The 19,168-nt window shown below is 38.5% G+C and overlaps 1 protein-coding gene across 1 annotated transcript; it reads left to right on the top strand.

Moving 5' to 3' along the window:
* Positions 1–16,581: 16,581 nt before the first annotated feature.
* On the top strand, positions 16,582–17,544 carry LOC308406717 (trace amine-associated receptor 1-like; the record flags this gene model as incomplete). The annotated part of the gene is made up of 1 exon (XM_080897898.1): positions 16,582–17,544. The coding sequence occupies one exon, from the start codon at positions 16,582–16,584 to the stop codon at positions 17,542–17,544; it is 963 nt and encodes a 320-aa protein (XP_080754024.1).
* Between the last annotated feature and the right edge of the window lie 1,624 nt (positions 17,545–19,168).

Consider the following 19,168-nt stretch of genomic DNA (forward strand, 5'->3'; position numbering starts at 1 on the left):
TAATTAAACTCTGAAACTCCTGAAATCCCTCACTCAAGAGTTCTTGCTCTGCTGCCGAAAAATACCGAGCGCGCTCCTTCGACATTTTCGCCGACCAATCAAAGGGTTGCCGATCAATGTTTCTACTATCGATGCGTAGCCCCTGTTGGGCCACCCAGTGATCTCACATTACTTCATCCAGCTATACTAATCGTCAACAACAGGTGTGTTCGGGGAACCGGAATAGCGAGCTCAGAGTTAGCGCGATGATTTGGTCTTGGATGTTTCATTTGATCTTGGATGTAGTAAGCGACGTACGAAGCACAGGGCCCAGTACTTGAAGTTTGGATCCCTCCATGCTTATGGATCTATGACAGAAGTATGAGCTCAAACTGACATAGCCTACCTTGTGCACAGAGAAAGCAAAAGCCAGATGTGTTTTGTATTCATACCATCAATGTGCAGTTGGCGCATTGTGTGCTTAGTAGATGATGGCTTGTGTGTACTGTTTGATACGGAAACACCATTTTTACGAAGGTGTGAAGAGTTAATCTAGCTGTGTTTGCTTTTGCAAGAGAACTACAATGTTTTGATTATTGGGTGACAGGTTTTCTTATTTGTGTGAAGAGTTTTGCAAAATTAGCCAATAGTTACAAAAAATGTGCTTAAGCAATCAGAAAAAACTGTAAATCTAAAAATGCAGTTTAACCAGCCACAGCTGATTCTCATTGTAGATGAACATCTACACAGGTGTTACTCCTTCAATTTTTCAACTCCTTCAATTCTGGCATGCCAGAAGATTCTTTCCTAGGTGTATTGCCCTAGATGACATAAGATGTGATGTGGATGGGAACCTGTGGCCAAATGGAGAAGACCGAGTAGATTAGCATTACTATTGTATGTGTATCAGTGGATGGTGTGTATACAAATTCTTGTATTTTGGGATTACTTAGTGCAAAAAACTAAAAATACATAAACAAATATTGACGAATTCTGCATGATGTCTAATTCATTCCAGTAACATATATTGAAATTATAAACAGAGATGTGTCCTTGTTTTACACAAGAAAACACTGTATAATGCTACATGTTGCTAGTGTTTTTTAGGTCATTGTTTTGTGGGTGACAAAGTGTGTTTGTCGGCTGTCAACCTTTGCTAGTGTTCTGGAAGAATGAATTTATTTGAGACCTGAATAAAGTGTTTTGGTAGTTGTAGTGCATTTTGAATGTGAAATGAACTGCTTTGCCAAGCTGAAGGTCAGTTAGGAGAATTGTGTGAAGAGTTTTGCAAAAGTGACCTAAGTATTGAGAAATGTGTCCTAGCGGCTGTAAAAAACTGTAAGTCAAGTTCTTGGCCTGTATTAGAGTCTCAGTCTGCCTCTGTATAAGGTGATGATTATACAGATGTTATACTAGATGTTTTTGCCAGTATGGTGTGTGTGTAAGTGATTCATGGGTAGTGGAACTTTAGGTTGTAGTTATCCCTTTTTTGTAGGGCATTTATGTTAAGAAGCTTCAAGGTAGCCACATAATGATTTTTTCTTTTGACTTGCAGTGTTGACACAGAGGAGAAACTTTTCAAAGACTGTAACAACTGTAAAAAAAACAAACAAACAAAAAAACCTAAACAAAGAAACAATTGTTAGGATTGGTATATTAAAAAAGATAATGTGACTTACCGGAATTTAATTAATTGTGCTGTGATTTTGTTCTTCTGTGCTTCTGCTTGAATCTGTTTGAGATAGTGACATTGCCAAACATGAATTAAACCACCTGAATTGAGTAGTTTGAGATTATGTGAAAATTGAATGACACAAAGATGGGGCTAATTGAGACTTACAGCAGTGCTAACATTTCTGAAAAAAACACTGTTTGGATTATTGTATGTGTCACTAAATTCCACATTTATGGTCAATTGATCTGTTGTAACAGAAGCAGTAGTTTGTGTTATTGTAGTAGTTGTGTTTGCTGTTGTTGTTGTAGTTGACATCGCTGTGGTTGTAGTAGTTGGCACTCTTGTAGTACTCGAAACCCGTGTTGTTGTTGTGTCTGTCATTGGTGTGGTTGTATTTGGCATCAGAATTGTTGTATTGGTTAGAATTGGTGTTGGTGCAGTTGTTGGTAATGGTTTTGTTGTAGTAGGATCTGGTGTAGTTGTGTTTGGAATCAGTGTTGTTGTGTTTAGCATTGGTGTTGTTGTAGTAGGATCTGGTGTTGTTGTGTTTAGCATTGGTGTTGTTATAGTAGGGTCTGGTGTTGTTGTGTTTAGCATTGGTGTTGTAGTAGTAGGATCTGGTGTTGTTGTGTTTGGCATTGGTGTTGTAGTTGTAGGATCTGGTGTTGTTGTGTTTGGCATTGGTGTTGTAGTTGTAGGATCTGGTGTTGTTGTGTTTAGCATTGGTGTTGTAGTAGTAGGATCTGGTGTTGTTGTGTTTGGCATTGGTGTTGTAGTTGTAGGATCTGGTGTTGTTGTGTTTGGCATTGGTGGACAGGGAATGATATCTGTGGAGAAACATTCAAGAATTCCTTATATTGTTTTAGTGACACGGAGAACACTCATGACGCAAACTTGATGAATTTAAAGTGAATAAAAAAAATACATCTTGTTATAAAAACGACAAGGTCCTTACTTGTGACTGGTTCACAGAATTCTCCATCAGGAGGAAATCCCTTTATGCAATCACAGGTTTGTGAGGTAACATTACTGCATGCGCCGTACTCATCACACTTGCCACATGACCAAGCAAACTGGTCTTCACACTGACACTGGAGTCCTCCAGTGGAGTTTGGATAGCACCCTTTTCAAGACATTTAAAAGAATAACAAAACACAGTTCACAAGTCATACAGCACCATATGAACAGCATTAAATGTGTTGGAGTGCAAAAGTCAAATAAGATCAGGTCCTTACATGTGGTGAAGTTCAAGTCTTTCAGTGTTAAAGACCCAGTGATGATTTTGGGGAAGGAGAAATTTCTCAGAATATTTCTGAGCACAACACTGAAATTCTGGGGCACACTAGATGCTGGGATGTGCAGTTCAAGGTCTATATCAAAGTCCACTGGTGCTGTGAAGGAGAAAAGGGGAAATCCATCACATACAACTGTTGCAATGATGGGAAACTATATTTACGTGAAAATGTAAAACTGACCCAAGTTCGACTCATGCATGTTACAGATTTTCAAATACCTTTATCATTTAAGAATGCATTACTTATTAAAGTATGTTACTTGTCCAGGTTTATCCATTACCAACACATGGGTTTAGGTCAATGCCTAAAAAGCTACTTGGTAAGTTTTAGAAAATTAGCAGCGGCTGAGCTAAAGCACAACAGTAGCCATATCTTTTGAAAGTGTTTTCTTTGTTGCCAAATTGATGGCCTCCATGTTTTTCTCTCTAAATAAAATATTGTATACACTTTCCATTGTAAAAATAATTTCTTACATATTGATAATTAATAACACACCCAAAATACAAATGAAACATAACAAGATCATTTGTGTCTTTGAACACAAACAATCAGATAATTCTGTAGTGATGACTTCACAAACTGCCATGAGACTGGGATGCTCAGTTCGTCTGGTGTTTCTTCAAATACAATTTTTTATGTTTTAAGAGTTTACACTATATCTCAGGCATACAAAGAAACAATAGAGGTGATGTTTAGAACATCCTGTACAGTATTCTTTTAAAGAATAAGAATGTATAAATGTGTGTCACATTTAAAGAATTTGCAAATAATGAACGCAGTGTTAGATCTGTCAATGTTTCTTTAATACAGTGTGTATAGAATGAATTGAACTGTGCTTCCACAAATGAATAACAAAGATGTTTGTCATACCAGGAGGTGGTGTTGGGCAAGGAGCGACGCCTGTGGAAAAACATTATATGTTTAATTATTTCAATTTCAAGCCAGAAACTAAACACCATGACTTTGGTTATGTCATAGAAATGTCAGCAAGGATAATGAATGCAGTGTTAGATGTGTTAATGTTTCTTTAATACAGTGAGTATAGAATTAATTGCAGTGTGTTTCCACAGAGCAATTCATATCTAATGTCTAATCACTCTCATAACACAATGTTAGGTAATCAGACAGTTGAAAAGTTCATTCATTTATTTGATAAAGGCAGTAGTCTGTTCATCCAACAGCTAGATGATATCAGTTCTTACTTGTGATTGGTTGACAGAACTCCCCACTCAGAGGAAATCCCTTTATGCAATTACAGGTTTGTGAGGTGACATTACTGCATGTGCTGTACTCACCACACTTGCCACATGACCAAGCAAACTGGTCTTCACACTGACACTGGAGTCCTCCAGTGGAGTTTGGATAGCACCCTTTTCAAGACATTTAAAAGAATAACAAAACACAGTTCACAAGTCATACAGCACCATATGAACAGCATTAAATGTGTTGGAAGTCAAATAAGATCAGGTCCTTACATGTGGTGAAGTTCAAGTCTTTCAGTGTTAAAGACCCAGTGATGATTTTGGGGAAGGAGAAATTTCTCAGAATATTTCTGAGCACAACACTGAAATTCTGGGGCACACTAGATGCTGGGATGTGCAGTTCAAGGTCTATATCAAAGTCCACTGGTGCTGTGAAGGAGAAAAGGGGAAATCCATCACATACAACTGTTGCAATGATGGGAAACTATATTTACGTGAAAATGTAAAACTGACCCAAGTTCGACTCATGCATGTTACAGATTTTCAAATACCTTTATCATTTAAGAATGCATTACTTATTAAAGTATGTTACTTGTCCAGGTTTATCCATTACCAACACATGGGTTTAGGTCAATGCCTAAAAAGCTACTTGGTAAGTTTTAGAAAATTAGCAGCGGCTGAGCTAAAGCACAACAGTAGCCATATCTTTTGAAAGTGTTTTCTTTGTTGCCAAATTGATGGCCTCCACGTTTTTCTCTCTAAATAACATATTGTATACACTTTCCATTGTAAAAATAATTTCTTACATATTGATATTTGATAACACACCCAAAATACAAATTAAACATAACAAGATCATTTGTGTCTTTGAACACAAACAATCAGATAATTTAATACAGTGTGTATAGAATGAATTGAACTGTGCTTCCACAAATGAATAACAAAGATGTTTGTCATACCAGGAGGTGGTGTTGGGCAAGGAGCGACACCTGTGGAAAAACATTACATGTTTAATTATTTAAATTTCAAGCCAGAAACTAAACGCCATGACTTTGGTTATGTCATAGAAATGTCAGCAAGGATAATGAATGCAGTGTTAGGTGTGTTAATGTTTCTTTAATACAGTGAGTATAGAATTAATTGCAGTGTGTTTCCACAGAGCAATTCATATCTAATGTCTAATCACTCTCATAACACAATGTTAGGTAATCAGACAGTTGAAAAGTTCATTCATCTATTTGATAAAGGCAGTAGTCTGTTCATCCAACAGCTAGATGCAGTTCTTACTTGTGATTGGTTGACAGAACTCCCCACTCAGAGGAAGTCCATAACTTTTGGTTATGTCATAGCAATGTCAGTAAGGATTTTGAACGCAATGTTAGATCTGTTAATGTTTCTTTAATATGCTTCTAAAATGCTTCTATTTCTTCAGCTGCAAGTTTCTTACTTGCGTTTGGTTCACAGAACTCTCCATCAGGAGGAACCCCTTTGATGCATCCACAGGCTTGTGAGGTGACATTACTGCATGCACCGTATTGGCCACACTTTTCACATGACCAACCAAAGTGGTCCTCACACTGACACTGCATTCCTCCGGTGGAGTTTGGATAGCACCCTGTTAAAGTCATTCAAAACAATGACAAAACACACCTCATAAACCATGCACCAGAGTATGAACACATTTAAATCTGTCCGAGTACAAAATTCTTACATGTGGTGAAGTTCAAGTCTTCAATTATTAAAGACTGAGTGATGGTTTTGGGGAATGACAAATTTCCCACATAGTTTCTGAACAGATCAATGAAATTTGGGGGCAGGCTGGATACTGGCAAGAGCAAGTTAAAGTCTATATCATACTCCACTGGCACTGTAGAGGAGACAAAAAACAAGCACCCCATTTATTTAAGATGTTTCTACTTCTGTTGCAACTTTATATATATAATATACATGTGAAATACATATATCACATGTATATTAAATTACATGTGATATATCATTTAGTGATATAGCTGTTGGTGTAGCTAGTGTTGACACTGAGAAAACATTTCTCAAACATTTCATAAATTTTAAATATCTCTCGTAAACAAGAAAATTGCGACTACAGCAACTGAACCTTTGAAACAAATTTCATACAAATGGTCAGAGGGCCCGGTGGCGCCAGTGTCCGGCAGCCTCGCCTCTGTCAGTGCGCCCCAGGGTGGCTGTGGCTACAATGTAGCTTGCCATCACCAGTGTGTGAATGTGTGTGTGTGAATGGGTGGATGACTGGATATGTAAAGCGCTTTGGGGTCCTTAGGGACTAGTAAAGCGCTATATAAATACAGGCCATTTTAGTAGATCCATTTATGTAGTCATCCCTGTGTTAAGTATTCCCTGTTGGCTCGTGTCCCCATGGCTCCTATTTTACTTTGAAAGGTCTTGTGTTTCTTTGTACTACGTGTTTAGTCTTACTCTCCCCTTTAATGTCATTATGTTTCATTCTAGTCAGCTGTGTCCTCATGTGTCTCCACTTCCCCTGATCACCTCATGTATGTATTTTTGAGTGCCTACTTGGTAAATCCTTTTGTAAATAGCTTTTCTGTTTCCATGAATACTCATGGTCTTCAAAGAGTTCAATGTAGGAGGTCAAACAACTTGAACAGCACAACCTCCAAAACAACTCCAGTACTATCGCAAATCTGATTTTGTTTGTAAAAATGCACTAATTTTTTATTTTATTTTATTTCTTTCAGGACCAATGGATTGGTGAATGAGTGAGAAGCTGTGGTTTGCTGTATTTGTTTTTCCTATAAACTGTAGGGGAAAAAAAGATAAACTGGCTTTGTTGTACAGGTGATTTAAATTATAGCTTACTTTCATTATCCATCTGGACAAACACACTTGGGGCCACCATGGAAACTGAAGACAAAAATAGCTGTGTCCCAGGTTGGTAACCCAAGTGGGCCCCAAGTATCAGACCTGCTTCTATCCATCTGGGCCCCATACTCATTTGTTGTCTGGGGCTGATTTGGGACCCATCATTAACCCATCTGGGAAAACACATTTGGGGACATCATGGAAACTGAGGACAAAAGTAGCTGGGTGCCAGGTGGGTAGCCCAAGTGGGCCCCAACCATCAGACCCGCTTCTACCCATCTGGGCCCCATACTCATTTGTTGGCTGGGCCTGATTTGGGGCTTATCTCGGACCCAGCATAAACCCATCTAGGAAAACACATTTGGGGCCACCATGGAAACTGAGGACAAAATTAGCTGGACCCTAGTTGGGTTTCCCAAGTGGGCCCCAAATATTAGCCCTGCTGCTCCCTATTTAGGCCCTACATATGTGTGTTGACTGGGAGGCAACCGCCTGTGTTGCCCGTATCAAAAACCGCTACTGCATCTGATGATTAACAGGTGTGCCAGGTTCAGTGACTCACTGCCCCGCCTACCTATACAAAAAGGGAGGCACCAAAAAACACATACAGACAAAAACACCACATAACCAGAACCCAACTCCTAACAGTGCAAGCCTTTTACCTCAAACTTAGTCACTGCTCGGTGACATTCGTCTATCCTGGCCTGAAAGGAGACACTACCCGTAGACTGCAGCGAGAACTGCCAGCATCTGAGCCAGCCAGACTCTGACCATGATGAGAGAGGCTCTCTCTCATCATGGTCACCTAAATGCAACACACAGTAATGGCAGGTTTTGTAATAAGGCAGATCGCGCTAACATAATATGCACTGTTAGTTGATTATTTACCTGCTGCATTAACGGGAGAGGACGTGCAACGTCACCGCTGCTGCTGGGTTGTGATTCACGAGTCCGGGGCGGAATTAACCGTCTCGAGGCAGGCGTTGCCGATTTGCAACAGTTAAAAACTAACAATCTGATTACCCCACATACATATTTTATGAGTTTGTTTTACTCAGAAGTACCACTGCAGGACTTGGTTGTGCATTAGCAACAAAAAACTTAATTTGAGCCTGAAAGGGTTAAAAACATGACATTCATTTAAGGTCATCGCGAGCAAATGCTTTTGCATATTCATAGTGTTTCCTCCCTTAAATGAAATATCTACTTTGCAAGTATTGCAAGTTGCCCTGTTCTCATAAAGTATAACAAAACATTTGAGCGTTTGAGCTGCTTAGGCGCCGTGTTTCCTGACAGGTAAATGACGCTCCGCAACGTGGTGACATCATTCGCGGTAACTGGAATCGATAAGGGAATCATTTGCAAAAATGGCAAACAATTTCAAGGAATTGAAACAGTGGGAACCGGTTCTCAACAAGAACCGGGTTTCGATACCCATCCCTAATTATGTCAGACTTTGAAACAAAGACACTGTGTTGTGCAATACATACTAAGTGCATTAAAATAAAGTTTATATGTACAGCAGTGGTAAAGAATTTAAACACTCACTTTTGACTTTAGCAGCACAGTGTGAGTAGAATTTCGTTAAGTTAGAGAAATGACACAGACATAAAAACATAACAATGAGATTAGTCTAAGTTTAGGTGAAGATGGCGTTTGGTTTGCTGAAATGTGCCCATGTTTATTAGTTGTTCTGGATCATGAACTCGATAAATGTTTCACAGTTCTTAGCAGCATTATACCCCAAGAGTTCAACCTTACTAATAAGATTTTTGTCTTATTAGTTTCCTTTTAAAATAAATTATAAGTTAATGCGCATGTGTACCTCTGAGACTGTCTCAGATCTGTTATTGATGTTATTGATGTTTGTTCCTGAATTGAAAAGTGTATTATCTCCAGTCATCCATCCATTAATCCATCCGTCTTCCTCAACATACCCTATTCGGGGTAGCAGGAGTTGTAAGCTTGTCTCAGCTGTCATACGATAACAGATAGCAAACATTCAAAATATTTAATTTATTGCTGTTTGCTTGCAAAGTTAATTATTTGTTTGTTTTTAGCAGTATTGAATAGCATACTGCTATTCAATACTGCTTATTGAATAGCAGTAAATGCAAAATAGCTAGATATTAGATATGTCGGTAAACATTCTAGGATACTTTTTTAAAATTGGTCTGAAGATATGAGGAATAATAATACAATATAAAAGACACTGAGTAATGGAAATTCTACATTAAGTTGATTACCTTTTGCCGTTGTTGCCGTCTGTAAAGCCTCTTGTCAGGAGAGCATAATCATTTTGCAGCACACCTTCACATACAGACTACAGCATCAAATGAGAAACCAACTTCCTTGATTGCTTTTTCTGAGTCACAAACCTGTCTGTCTGGTTTCTTTGAGAGAAATGTAGATCATACACTTGATAAACTTCAATGTGTTGATGATTGTCCTTGTTGAGGCAGACAGTGCTTCATGGTCTTCGTTCAGTACCTCAAATTGGCTGACTGGTGTTTACAAACAGAAAACCAAACAGGGGTGCCAAATCTGAAAATTTCTCCCATAATATGCATGAATTTAGCTCCTGGATCCAGAAACATATCTGCTTTATTTTATTAGTTTGTGATATTTTCTTAGGATGTCATGCAGGTTTTTTTTTTTAATCATTATTTGTCATTCAATTTGTTTGATGAAAAATTTCACATTTTATTGTTCATTGGTAAAAAGCAAATAAATGGGCTTTCCAGTTGTATAAAATTTATTGCCAAGAACCATTGTTGCAGAAAAGAAACAATGAGCCAAACATGGTTTATGTTTTGTGGTAAGTTTATGTGAATTATTATGTATTATGTATTATTATACATATTACCAGTGCTATAAAAGTTCCAAAGTTGTGGTACTCATCTGATAGTTATTTGTTTAGATATCTGTGTAACTAACATCATAAAGTGGATGAAGTGAACTTCTGATGTGTTCCTGTAAATACACAGAATGTATTCCCTTGTCTGTTTTCCTTTTTTCATGTTAATTGGACTCTGTGGGTATAATCTCACTTTATTCAGATCATTAAATGGCCATTAATTGGTTTGTTTTTTTAGTTTTCTTATTGCTGGAAAAGAGTGAGGCCCCATGTTGAACACCTCAGATGATCTGGGGAAGGAGAATATATTTGTGTTTTGTTGTTTGGTAACATATTAACTCAGGGCCCAGCAACACTCACACTATATAATCACACCTTTAATTGAAGGCTTTTGAGACATAATTAACACATGAGTTTGCATTTGCGATATCACATATTAAACTATTTATTTTAAATCATGTTGTATATTACTAGTGCTGTTATTTATAATAATTTTAGGAAAAAATAGAAATGAAGCAAAAATGTAATATTACAAGAAAATAATAAAAAAAAGAAAATCTCAAAACTGTAGGTTGTGATTATTACATGTTTTGATTCATTCAGTTCATTAGTGAAGTCAGCTACATGTTACAGTACCATACTATACTAAGTTGCAGTAAAACTAAGGTCCCCGAACCCAAAAACTGTACGAACCTGATTAAAACCTGTTTGCAAAATTACAAAATGAAATCAAATCTGGTGACTTTTTCTGGTGTTATTGGAGACTTATTTATGACAACTTTTGACGTGAAAGTATGTATTGCTCTTCTCAACAAGCAGTGGGTGCTGCCGTGGGCACCTCGCCCGTGCCAAAGCGCTCACGGGCAGAGGATAGTCCTCCCCCAGCTGCTATCAGGGCAGGAAATGTTCCCACCTATGCGTTCAAACTGCAAATGATCGTGCATGAGTGAAACCTCTGCTCCCGCAATGACTGTAACGCAATCAATTCTTCTTTTACTGTTATGTTGTTTTGTGGCTCACAAGGTTTAAAACTACTTAAACACACACACGCACTCTCTCGGGATAACTTTGTTGGAGATGAAATGCCGGGTTGCTAGCGAAGCTCCAAATGCTATCCAGACCACCGACAGGTCCCGCATGCCACAGCCGCTCTATCACGTGATGCATACTGCTCCGACGTGCTAACGTTCTGAGGTGAGTTATGGTGTGTTGCAAGTTTTGTGAGGTGCTTTCGTGATATTTAATGGATCGGATTACATTTTTTATTTTTCTCCGATATCCGATCCAGTAATTTAGGTCAGTATCGGACCGATACCGATACGTAATATCGGATCGGTCCATCTCTAATACACACACACACACACACACACACACACGCGCGCACAAAGTAACTCCACCAGAGTGCCTATTTCGGGTCACTTTTGCCGGTCCAAGCCCAGATAAAGGAGCAGGGTTAGAATTGGGACATTAAAAAAAACAATAATCGCTGAAAGAAATTTAATTTGTAGTTCTAAATAAATTCTAAATGCATTTAGGACGTTTTTTTACTCACTTTATGTCTCTTCTTTTTTTCTCTCCTACAACGTGGGTTACAATTGCATTAGCATGACCAATTATGCAAATTAGGCGATTATGCTATAGCGACTTCTAGAGATTTTTAGGATAGCCAATAGTGATTTTCCTTACTGAGGAGTTGGCAACACTGGCCAGGGGCTGCGACACATTTATACAGCCATATTTTGCATATGACTATGAAAGGCCCCTGGCCAGGAAGTAGTTCCTTCCAATTTAGACGATCCGAATGATACAGTTTCTTTCCACTGTGTTCCTGTTAATAAAAAACTACAAATTTTTCCCAAAGTACTAAAATATCAATATTTTAATATGAGAATCGATTCTAGAACATAAATTACTGGTATCGGAAGAATTGATATTTCAACATCGATCCGCATACCACTAATAGCGACACTGCTCAGTGGCTAGTAGATCTAAGAGCAGACTAGAGCAAACTCTCTGAATAGTATCCAATAACCATCGCAGTGGCAGACATCCAAGACAGAGTCGCCAATATTGTATGAAGAGTTGGACAGAACCATTCCCTGACATGATTCGCACTTACAAGCTAAAGAGGCACCAGTGTCTGGTGGCACAAATGAACCTGCTGGTAAGGGAGAAGACACATCCAGAGTGGCTAACCAAATGCCGGACAGTCCTGGTCCCCAAGGATCGCCAGAAGGCATTGGTCCCATCCAACTACCAGCCATCTACTGGCCAATAACCTGCCTTAGTATGGAAGCCCTTGTCAAGCAACATAGTGACTATGATTAACAGGCACATGGCTCAATACATGAAACGGGCACAGAAAGGAATTGACAGAAACATCAGAGGGGCAGAACACCTGCTACTAGTAGATAGATCAAACTGACAAACTGTAGTCTGGATTCACTACAAGAAAACCTATGACTCAGTACCTCAAACATGGATCAAGAAATCCCTGGAACAATACAAGAGCACACCTTCACATACAGACTACAGCACCACATGAGAAAATAAACTTCCTTCATTGCTTTGTGTGAGTCACACACCTGTCTGTCTGGTTTCGCTGAGACGAATGTAGGTTGATACATTTGTTGAATGTGTAAAAAACTATGTTGATTGTCCTTGTTAAGGCAGACAGTGCCTCATGGTCCTTGTTCAGTATCTCAAACTGGCTGACAGGTGTTTACTGTGTGGCCAGTCTGTTTGTCTATTCACAAAGTGCTTTGTGCACCTCTGTTACAGAATATCAAAATCAAAAACACGCCTGCAGTGTCATACTAATGGTTGGTGTCAGTAAGATTAATTTAGAAACTCTTGCCAGTGGTGCTAAAATAAATAAAGATCTGCAAGGCTAACTTTACAGGGAGTGCAGAATTATTAGGCAAATGAGTATTTTGTCCACATCATCCTCTTCATGCATGTTGTCTTACTCCAAGCTGTATAGGCTCGGAAGCCTACTACCAAGGTTTTATGGACTGATGAAATGAGAGTGAGTCTTGATGGGCCAGATGGATGGGCCCGTGGCTGGATTGGTAAAGGTCAGAGAGCTCCAGTCCGACTCAGACGCCAGCAAGGTGGAGGTGGAGTACTGGTTTGGGCTGGTATCATCAAAGATGAGCTTGTGGGGCCTTTTTGGGTTGAGGATGGAGTCAAGCTCAACTCCCAGTCCTACTGCCAGTTTCTGGAAGACACCTTCTTCAAGCAGTGGTACAGGAAGAAGTCTGCATCCTTCAAGAAAAACGTGATTTTCATGCAGGACAATGCTCCATCACACGCGTCCAAGTACTCCACAGCATGGCTGGCAAGAAAGGGTATAAAAGAAGAAAAACTAATGACATGGCCACCTTGTTCACCTGATCTGAACCCCATTGAGAACCTGTGGTCCATCATCAAATGTGAGATTTACAAGGAGGGAAAACAGTACACCTCTCTGAACAGTGTCTGGGAGGCTGTGGTTGCTGCTGCACGCAATGTTGATGGTGAACAGATCAAAACACAGACAGGATCCATGGATGGCAGGCTTTTGAGTGTCCTTGCAAAGAAAGGTGGCTATATTGGTCGCTGATTTGTTTTTGTTTTGTTTTTGAATGTCAGAGATGTATATTTGTGAATGTGGAGATGTTATATTGGTTTCACTGTTAAAAATAAATAATTGAAATGGGTATATATTTGTTTTTTTGTTAAGTTGCCTAATAATTATGCACAGTAATAGTCACCTGCGGACACAGATATCCCCCTAAAATAGCTAAAACTAAAAACAAACTAAAAACTACTTCCAAAAACATTCAGCTTTGATATTAATGAGTTTTTTGGGTTCATTGAGAACATGGTTGTTGTTCAATAATAGAATTATTCCTCAAAAATACAACTTGCCTAATAATTCTGCACTCCCTGTATAGTGCTTTTATCTGAGCTCAATCTGTGCTCTCACCTTAGCTAATACTGTAACACGATCTAATCTGTTATTTACAAATTGGCTGATAACATATGTTTAGAAAGTACACTATTCTTTTAGACAGCTCATGAAATGAGGCATCCAAAAACAAACAGAAAACCAAACAGGGCTGTCAGGAACTAAATTCATAATATGCATGCATTTAGCTCCTGGATCCAGAAACATATTTGCTTCATTTTTTAAAATTTGTGATATTTGCTTCAGATGTCATGCAGTTTTGTTTTGTTTTTTAATCATTATTTGTCATTCAATTTGTTTGATGAAAATTTTCATTCTAGAAGCTAACCTCATGACATTAAGGAGTGAATGTGATATCAAACAAGTGATACACAACCACGAGCACTTATAGCAATGATATCGGAGTGTAATTGTATGGTATCAATGAGAGGGAAAGTAGTCACAACAAAGGGCATTGTGCTATTGGAAGGCAAATCCAATCACAAAGGCAAATCATGAAAAGGCTGCTAGGAAAGCTGCAACATACCTGCAGAGGGTCCGGCAAGTCCTGAGGAGTCAGCTGAATGGAAAGAATACAATTAACACCTACGTCCTGCCGGTTATCAGATACCCTGCTTAGATAATAAGATGACCAAAGAAAGAGGTAGAAGCCACTATCATCAAAATAAGAAAGCTTTTTACCGTGCACAGAAGTTTTTACCCCAAATCCAGTACCCTGAGATTGTATGCTAAGGAAGGTGACTGAGAACTAGTGAGTGTCAGAACCACTATCCAGGATGAAACAACGTGGTGGAGGGTGAAGGCAACAGTGGGGCAACAGTGATCCCTGGTAGTCAGAGCACTTGGGACAGTGACCCATGGCTGGGTGAGTTGCTCCAAAAGATCGCAGGAACAACATCCAAGATCTCTGTCCCAAAGAGCGCAGTCCTAGGAACAGCAAAGATCCTGTGCAGGACCCTCAAGCTCCCAAGCCTTTGGTAGAAGATCCAGGCTTAAAGGATAAAGACCACCTGCATGGCGAGTGGCGAGAACTTTTTAAAATATATATAGAGAGAGATTTACAAACCTTTGTCACTCACTAGTGGGTAATTTTCCTCAAGAAATAAATGAAAAAGTAAATTTCCTTATTTGTTAATGAATTTTACTTTGATCTAATTTTAGACTTTTTTTTTTTTTTACTTTTGGGGTTTGAGCCATCATAGGTGACAATTGTAACCCTAACTCTACCCTAATTCTATAGTTCGAACGGCACAATCGACTCTTTAAAAGTGTGATTGTTTTTGATATGTAACTGTTAAATTTATTATTTTCTTTGTTGCCTGATTACCAACAATTTAATAAAAATATTATTATTTTTAAACAGGAGACTTAGTGAAAGATAGGGGCGACTGGGTTTTCTGTTCGACAAAGAGGGTTACCTAGATCTCTGAGACAGTCACCTGAGTAGTGAAGCTGCATGCTGGCAAGTTATCTTCAACAAACTCTGAGTTTCTCTCTGACTCCTCCTGTCCTGCTACAGCTGTTCCAGCTGACTGACTTGGTTTCATTTCCTCATTCACACAGCCTTTGATAAAGTATTACTCTGCAGAAATTCCCATCTTTGCAAACATAATAATCTGGTTAGATGTTAGTTTCTTGTTATATTTAACATGACAACTTTTATTATTGGTCACTGGATAGCACTGATTTATTATCAACTCAACCCCACCCATCCCATATATGTCTTAACTTTAGCAATTACAGTTTAAAAAAATCTTTAGGATATGGGGCTCTGATTATTATGTTTTCAACACACCCTTTTTTCACAGGAAATTTTACAAACATTTACATCTGAATTCAAGTGTTATGACTGAATGTTAAATTGAAATATTTACTAATATAAAATTGATATTATATCTAAATATTTTTTAAATCTAAATACACTGGCACTGATTAGTGATCAGTTATTTAGATATTTCTTTAAGCAACACTGAATTGTGCCCTAACCCTAACCGATGGTTGGTCTGTTTTCATTCAGCACTTCCTGTACCAAAAGAGTACGTAAGGAAGGTGACAAATCAAACTTAAAACCTTTGAGTCCTTAAAGTGAAGGAATTATCCATCAATTATCTACCCTACTACCTTATCCACCAATTTCAGATCAATTGGTGGATAAGGTAGTAGAGTAAGTTCACTTCCCTGGCAAAGAAGAGTCATTACAAAACCAGCATGATGCGCTGGATCTTCCTATATCCAGTGATAAACAGTTTCTATGCAGATGGCCCTGTTTCCATTTACAAAGCTTGAATCTATTGGTGAGTTCTGTGATGAAAATGAAAATAATGTGAATCCTGTGTTATGGCTTTAATATTTAGAAAATATGCCAAAACACCACAATTACCAGGAAATTGCATGAGAGAATGGCTTTTGAATAAATTATGATTCATCCTTCCAGTACGTTGTTTACACGTTACCTTGTTTTTCATTCATATATTTTTTGTCACCTTTTCTGACAAGAGACTCCTGATTGAGTCCTTCGGGTATTCTGGATGCTCCCAGTTTTGTTTGTTATCCTTTGAGCTTGTGTAATTGACCAAATCTCAATGCTGTTTCCCTCTTTGACAACCTCTTTTAACTCAGTCTGGACTCTCGCTCTTCTTAGCAATCAGTAGTTGACCTGCACTGAAGGACAATCTACATCAAGTCAAGTCCCAGGTTAGTGCAGCAGAAAAAATCATATTGTTGGTTTAAGCTGCTTAATTATGAAACAAAAGGTCAGTATCAACATGACCAACATTGTAAATGATCTACATCCCTGTTATGTAATACAAGACTCCAAATACATGCTGACAAACAGCCCTTCCATTATGTGTGTATTCTTGTATGCATTCCTTGCATTATTGTCTGTTATAACAATATGTGGAAATCTCCTTGTAATAATTTCTGTGATTTACTTCAAACAGCTCCATACTCCTACTAATTCTCTCATCCTCTCTCTTGCTGTGGCTGACCTGCTCGTTGGGATTATAGCATTTCCTCTCAGCATGGCATTCTCTCTCAGCTCATGTCTTTATCATGAGGGTTTGTTTTGCAAAGTGCGAGGGACCTTTGATATTTCACTGAGCACATGTTCCATCCTGAACCTCTGCTGTATTTCTATTGACAGATACCATGCTGTTTGCCAGCCTCTGACATATCAAACTAAAATCAGCCATCGTGTTGTTGTGTTCATGATCCTGATGAGCTGGGGGGTTTCTGGGATAATTGGAATTAGTGTCACCATTGCTGGATTTAATAATGAAAAATGTGAGGAATCATGTTTGATTGACGTTCTAATGGAAAGCACTGTTGGACCCATGTTATCATTTTACCTGCCAGTGACCATAATGCTTTGTATCTACCTAAAGATTTTCTTTGTTGCTTTGAGGCAAGCAAGAAGCATCCAGAACACAAAGTGTGGACAAACTGCCAGTATCAAGGAGAGAAAGGCGACCAAAACTCTGACTATTGTTTTGGGAGTTTTTATATTTTGCTGGAGTCCTTGTTTTCTTTGCATCACATTCCCACCATTTACCAGTGATTCTGTACCAGTTCCTGTAATTGAAACTCTTAACTGGCTTGCATTGGCAAATTCAATGCTAAATCCATTTATTTATGCTTTCTTTTATAGCTGGTTCAGGTCAGCCATCAGAATGATTATTTGCGGGAAAATATTCCAAGGGGATTTTACCAACACAAATATGACTTGATAAAATATACACATTTCACAAATCTTACAGTAAAAAACATAAAACAGCCACTGAACCCTACCTGAAGCATCACACACATAATGTCTCAATAGCGACTGAAAGAAATAATCTGAATAGCAAATACATTTTGTACAAATGTACAAACACATTGTTTGATTGTTCAAATAGTTTTGCAAATATTGTCATCGCTTATCATTATGGAGGGCCAGGAATGACAAAATGAATGACTTAATAAATATTTTATTAATTAATTTAAATTTAAATTAATTATATTAAATAAATATTTCAATAATTATTGAAATAGCGCTCAAGCTGTTATACCGCCAGCAAAGTGCAGGTCCCGGTACACAACTGTCATAGCCCCCGCTGACTGTCACCTCTCACAGGTTGAACACAGACATTTACTGAGAATATATCTATTGGGTCTTTATTTCCTGATGTTCGTATGTGACATACTTTGTTTCAGTTGCCAATTCTGAATTTAAACTAACAATAAGAATATGTTTAAGGGGGAGGAAATAAATAGTCAATAATCAGTGTGCCCTGTGTATTCACGCATAATCTTTATAAAAACAGATAACATTGTTGTTTCCATCATGTAGTAACTGTTAGGTTTAACTATACAAAGCTTGTTAGAAACACATACAGACTTCACGATGTTTGACTAATATTTTCATTGTGAATATTAAGCATGAGTGTAATGTAGAGTCGAGCTGCTGTCTCAGAGCCCTGCATACTACAGAGTGAGGTCAGCATATCCAGGATATCTTTCCGTTATCTGGAATCACTGACCCTAACACTGGGAACTGGATAAACAGTCACACAAAGCTGGTTCTCAGCTCTCTAAGTTAACCCAGTGTTTCCCAGCATGGTTAAATAAAAGCGTTGGCAGCATCAAACTAATCTAACATCATCTACGAGTCTGATTAATTGGTCATATAAATACTCTTTTACAGAAAATCATCCTTATTAGTGCCAACTATTCCAGAGAAGTGAAAATCTCTGGAATAAAGAAAATAAAGACATACCAGCCAAACACAACACTGTTGTAAAAGAAATGAACGCTTCAGGAATGCATAGTGGAATGAACATGATTGGTTGAACAGGTGTTCCTGCATGTTCTGTGTTATCTGCATTTCCATCAGCATAAGAGACTCAGCAGCAGATTAGAATATAAGTGTTATAAGTATAATGTTATAAGTATAATATCATTTATACATTTAATAAATCACCAAATTAATTAACGCATGTTCCCGTGACACGACGAAGGGGATGACCTGCCAATCTCTGGGGGTGAGATCATTGAGGCAGTTAAACAACTCCTTGGTGGCAGAGCCCCTGGGGTGGATGAGGTCCGTCCTGAGTTCCTGAAGGCTCTGGATGTTGTAGGGCTGTCTTGGTTGACATGTCTCTACAATGAGGGTGCATGAGAGTTTGCCCAACCAGTCTACATGTGTTTTGTGGACTTGGAGAAGGCATTTGACTGTGTCCCTCGGTGGGTCCTGTGGGGGGTGCTCTGGGAGTATGGGGTTTCTGGCCCGTTGCTACGGGTCATTCAGTCCTTATACAACCGTTGCAAGAGCTTGGTCAGCATAGCTGGCAATAAGTCGGACTCGTTTCTGGT

This window comes from Rhamphochromis sp. 'chilingali', assembly GCF_963969265.1.
Source record: "Rhamphochromis sp. 'chilingali' genome assembly, chromosome: 12".
Lineage (NCBI taxonomy): Eukaryota > Metazoa > Chordata > Actinopteri > Cichliformes > Cichlidae > Rhamphochromis > Rhamphochromis sp. 'chilingali'.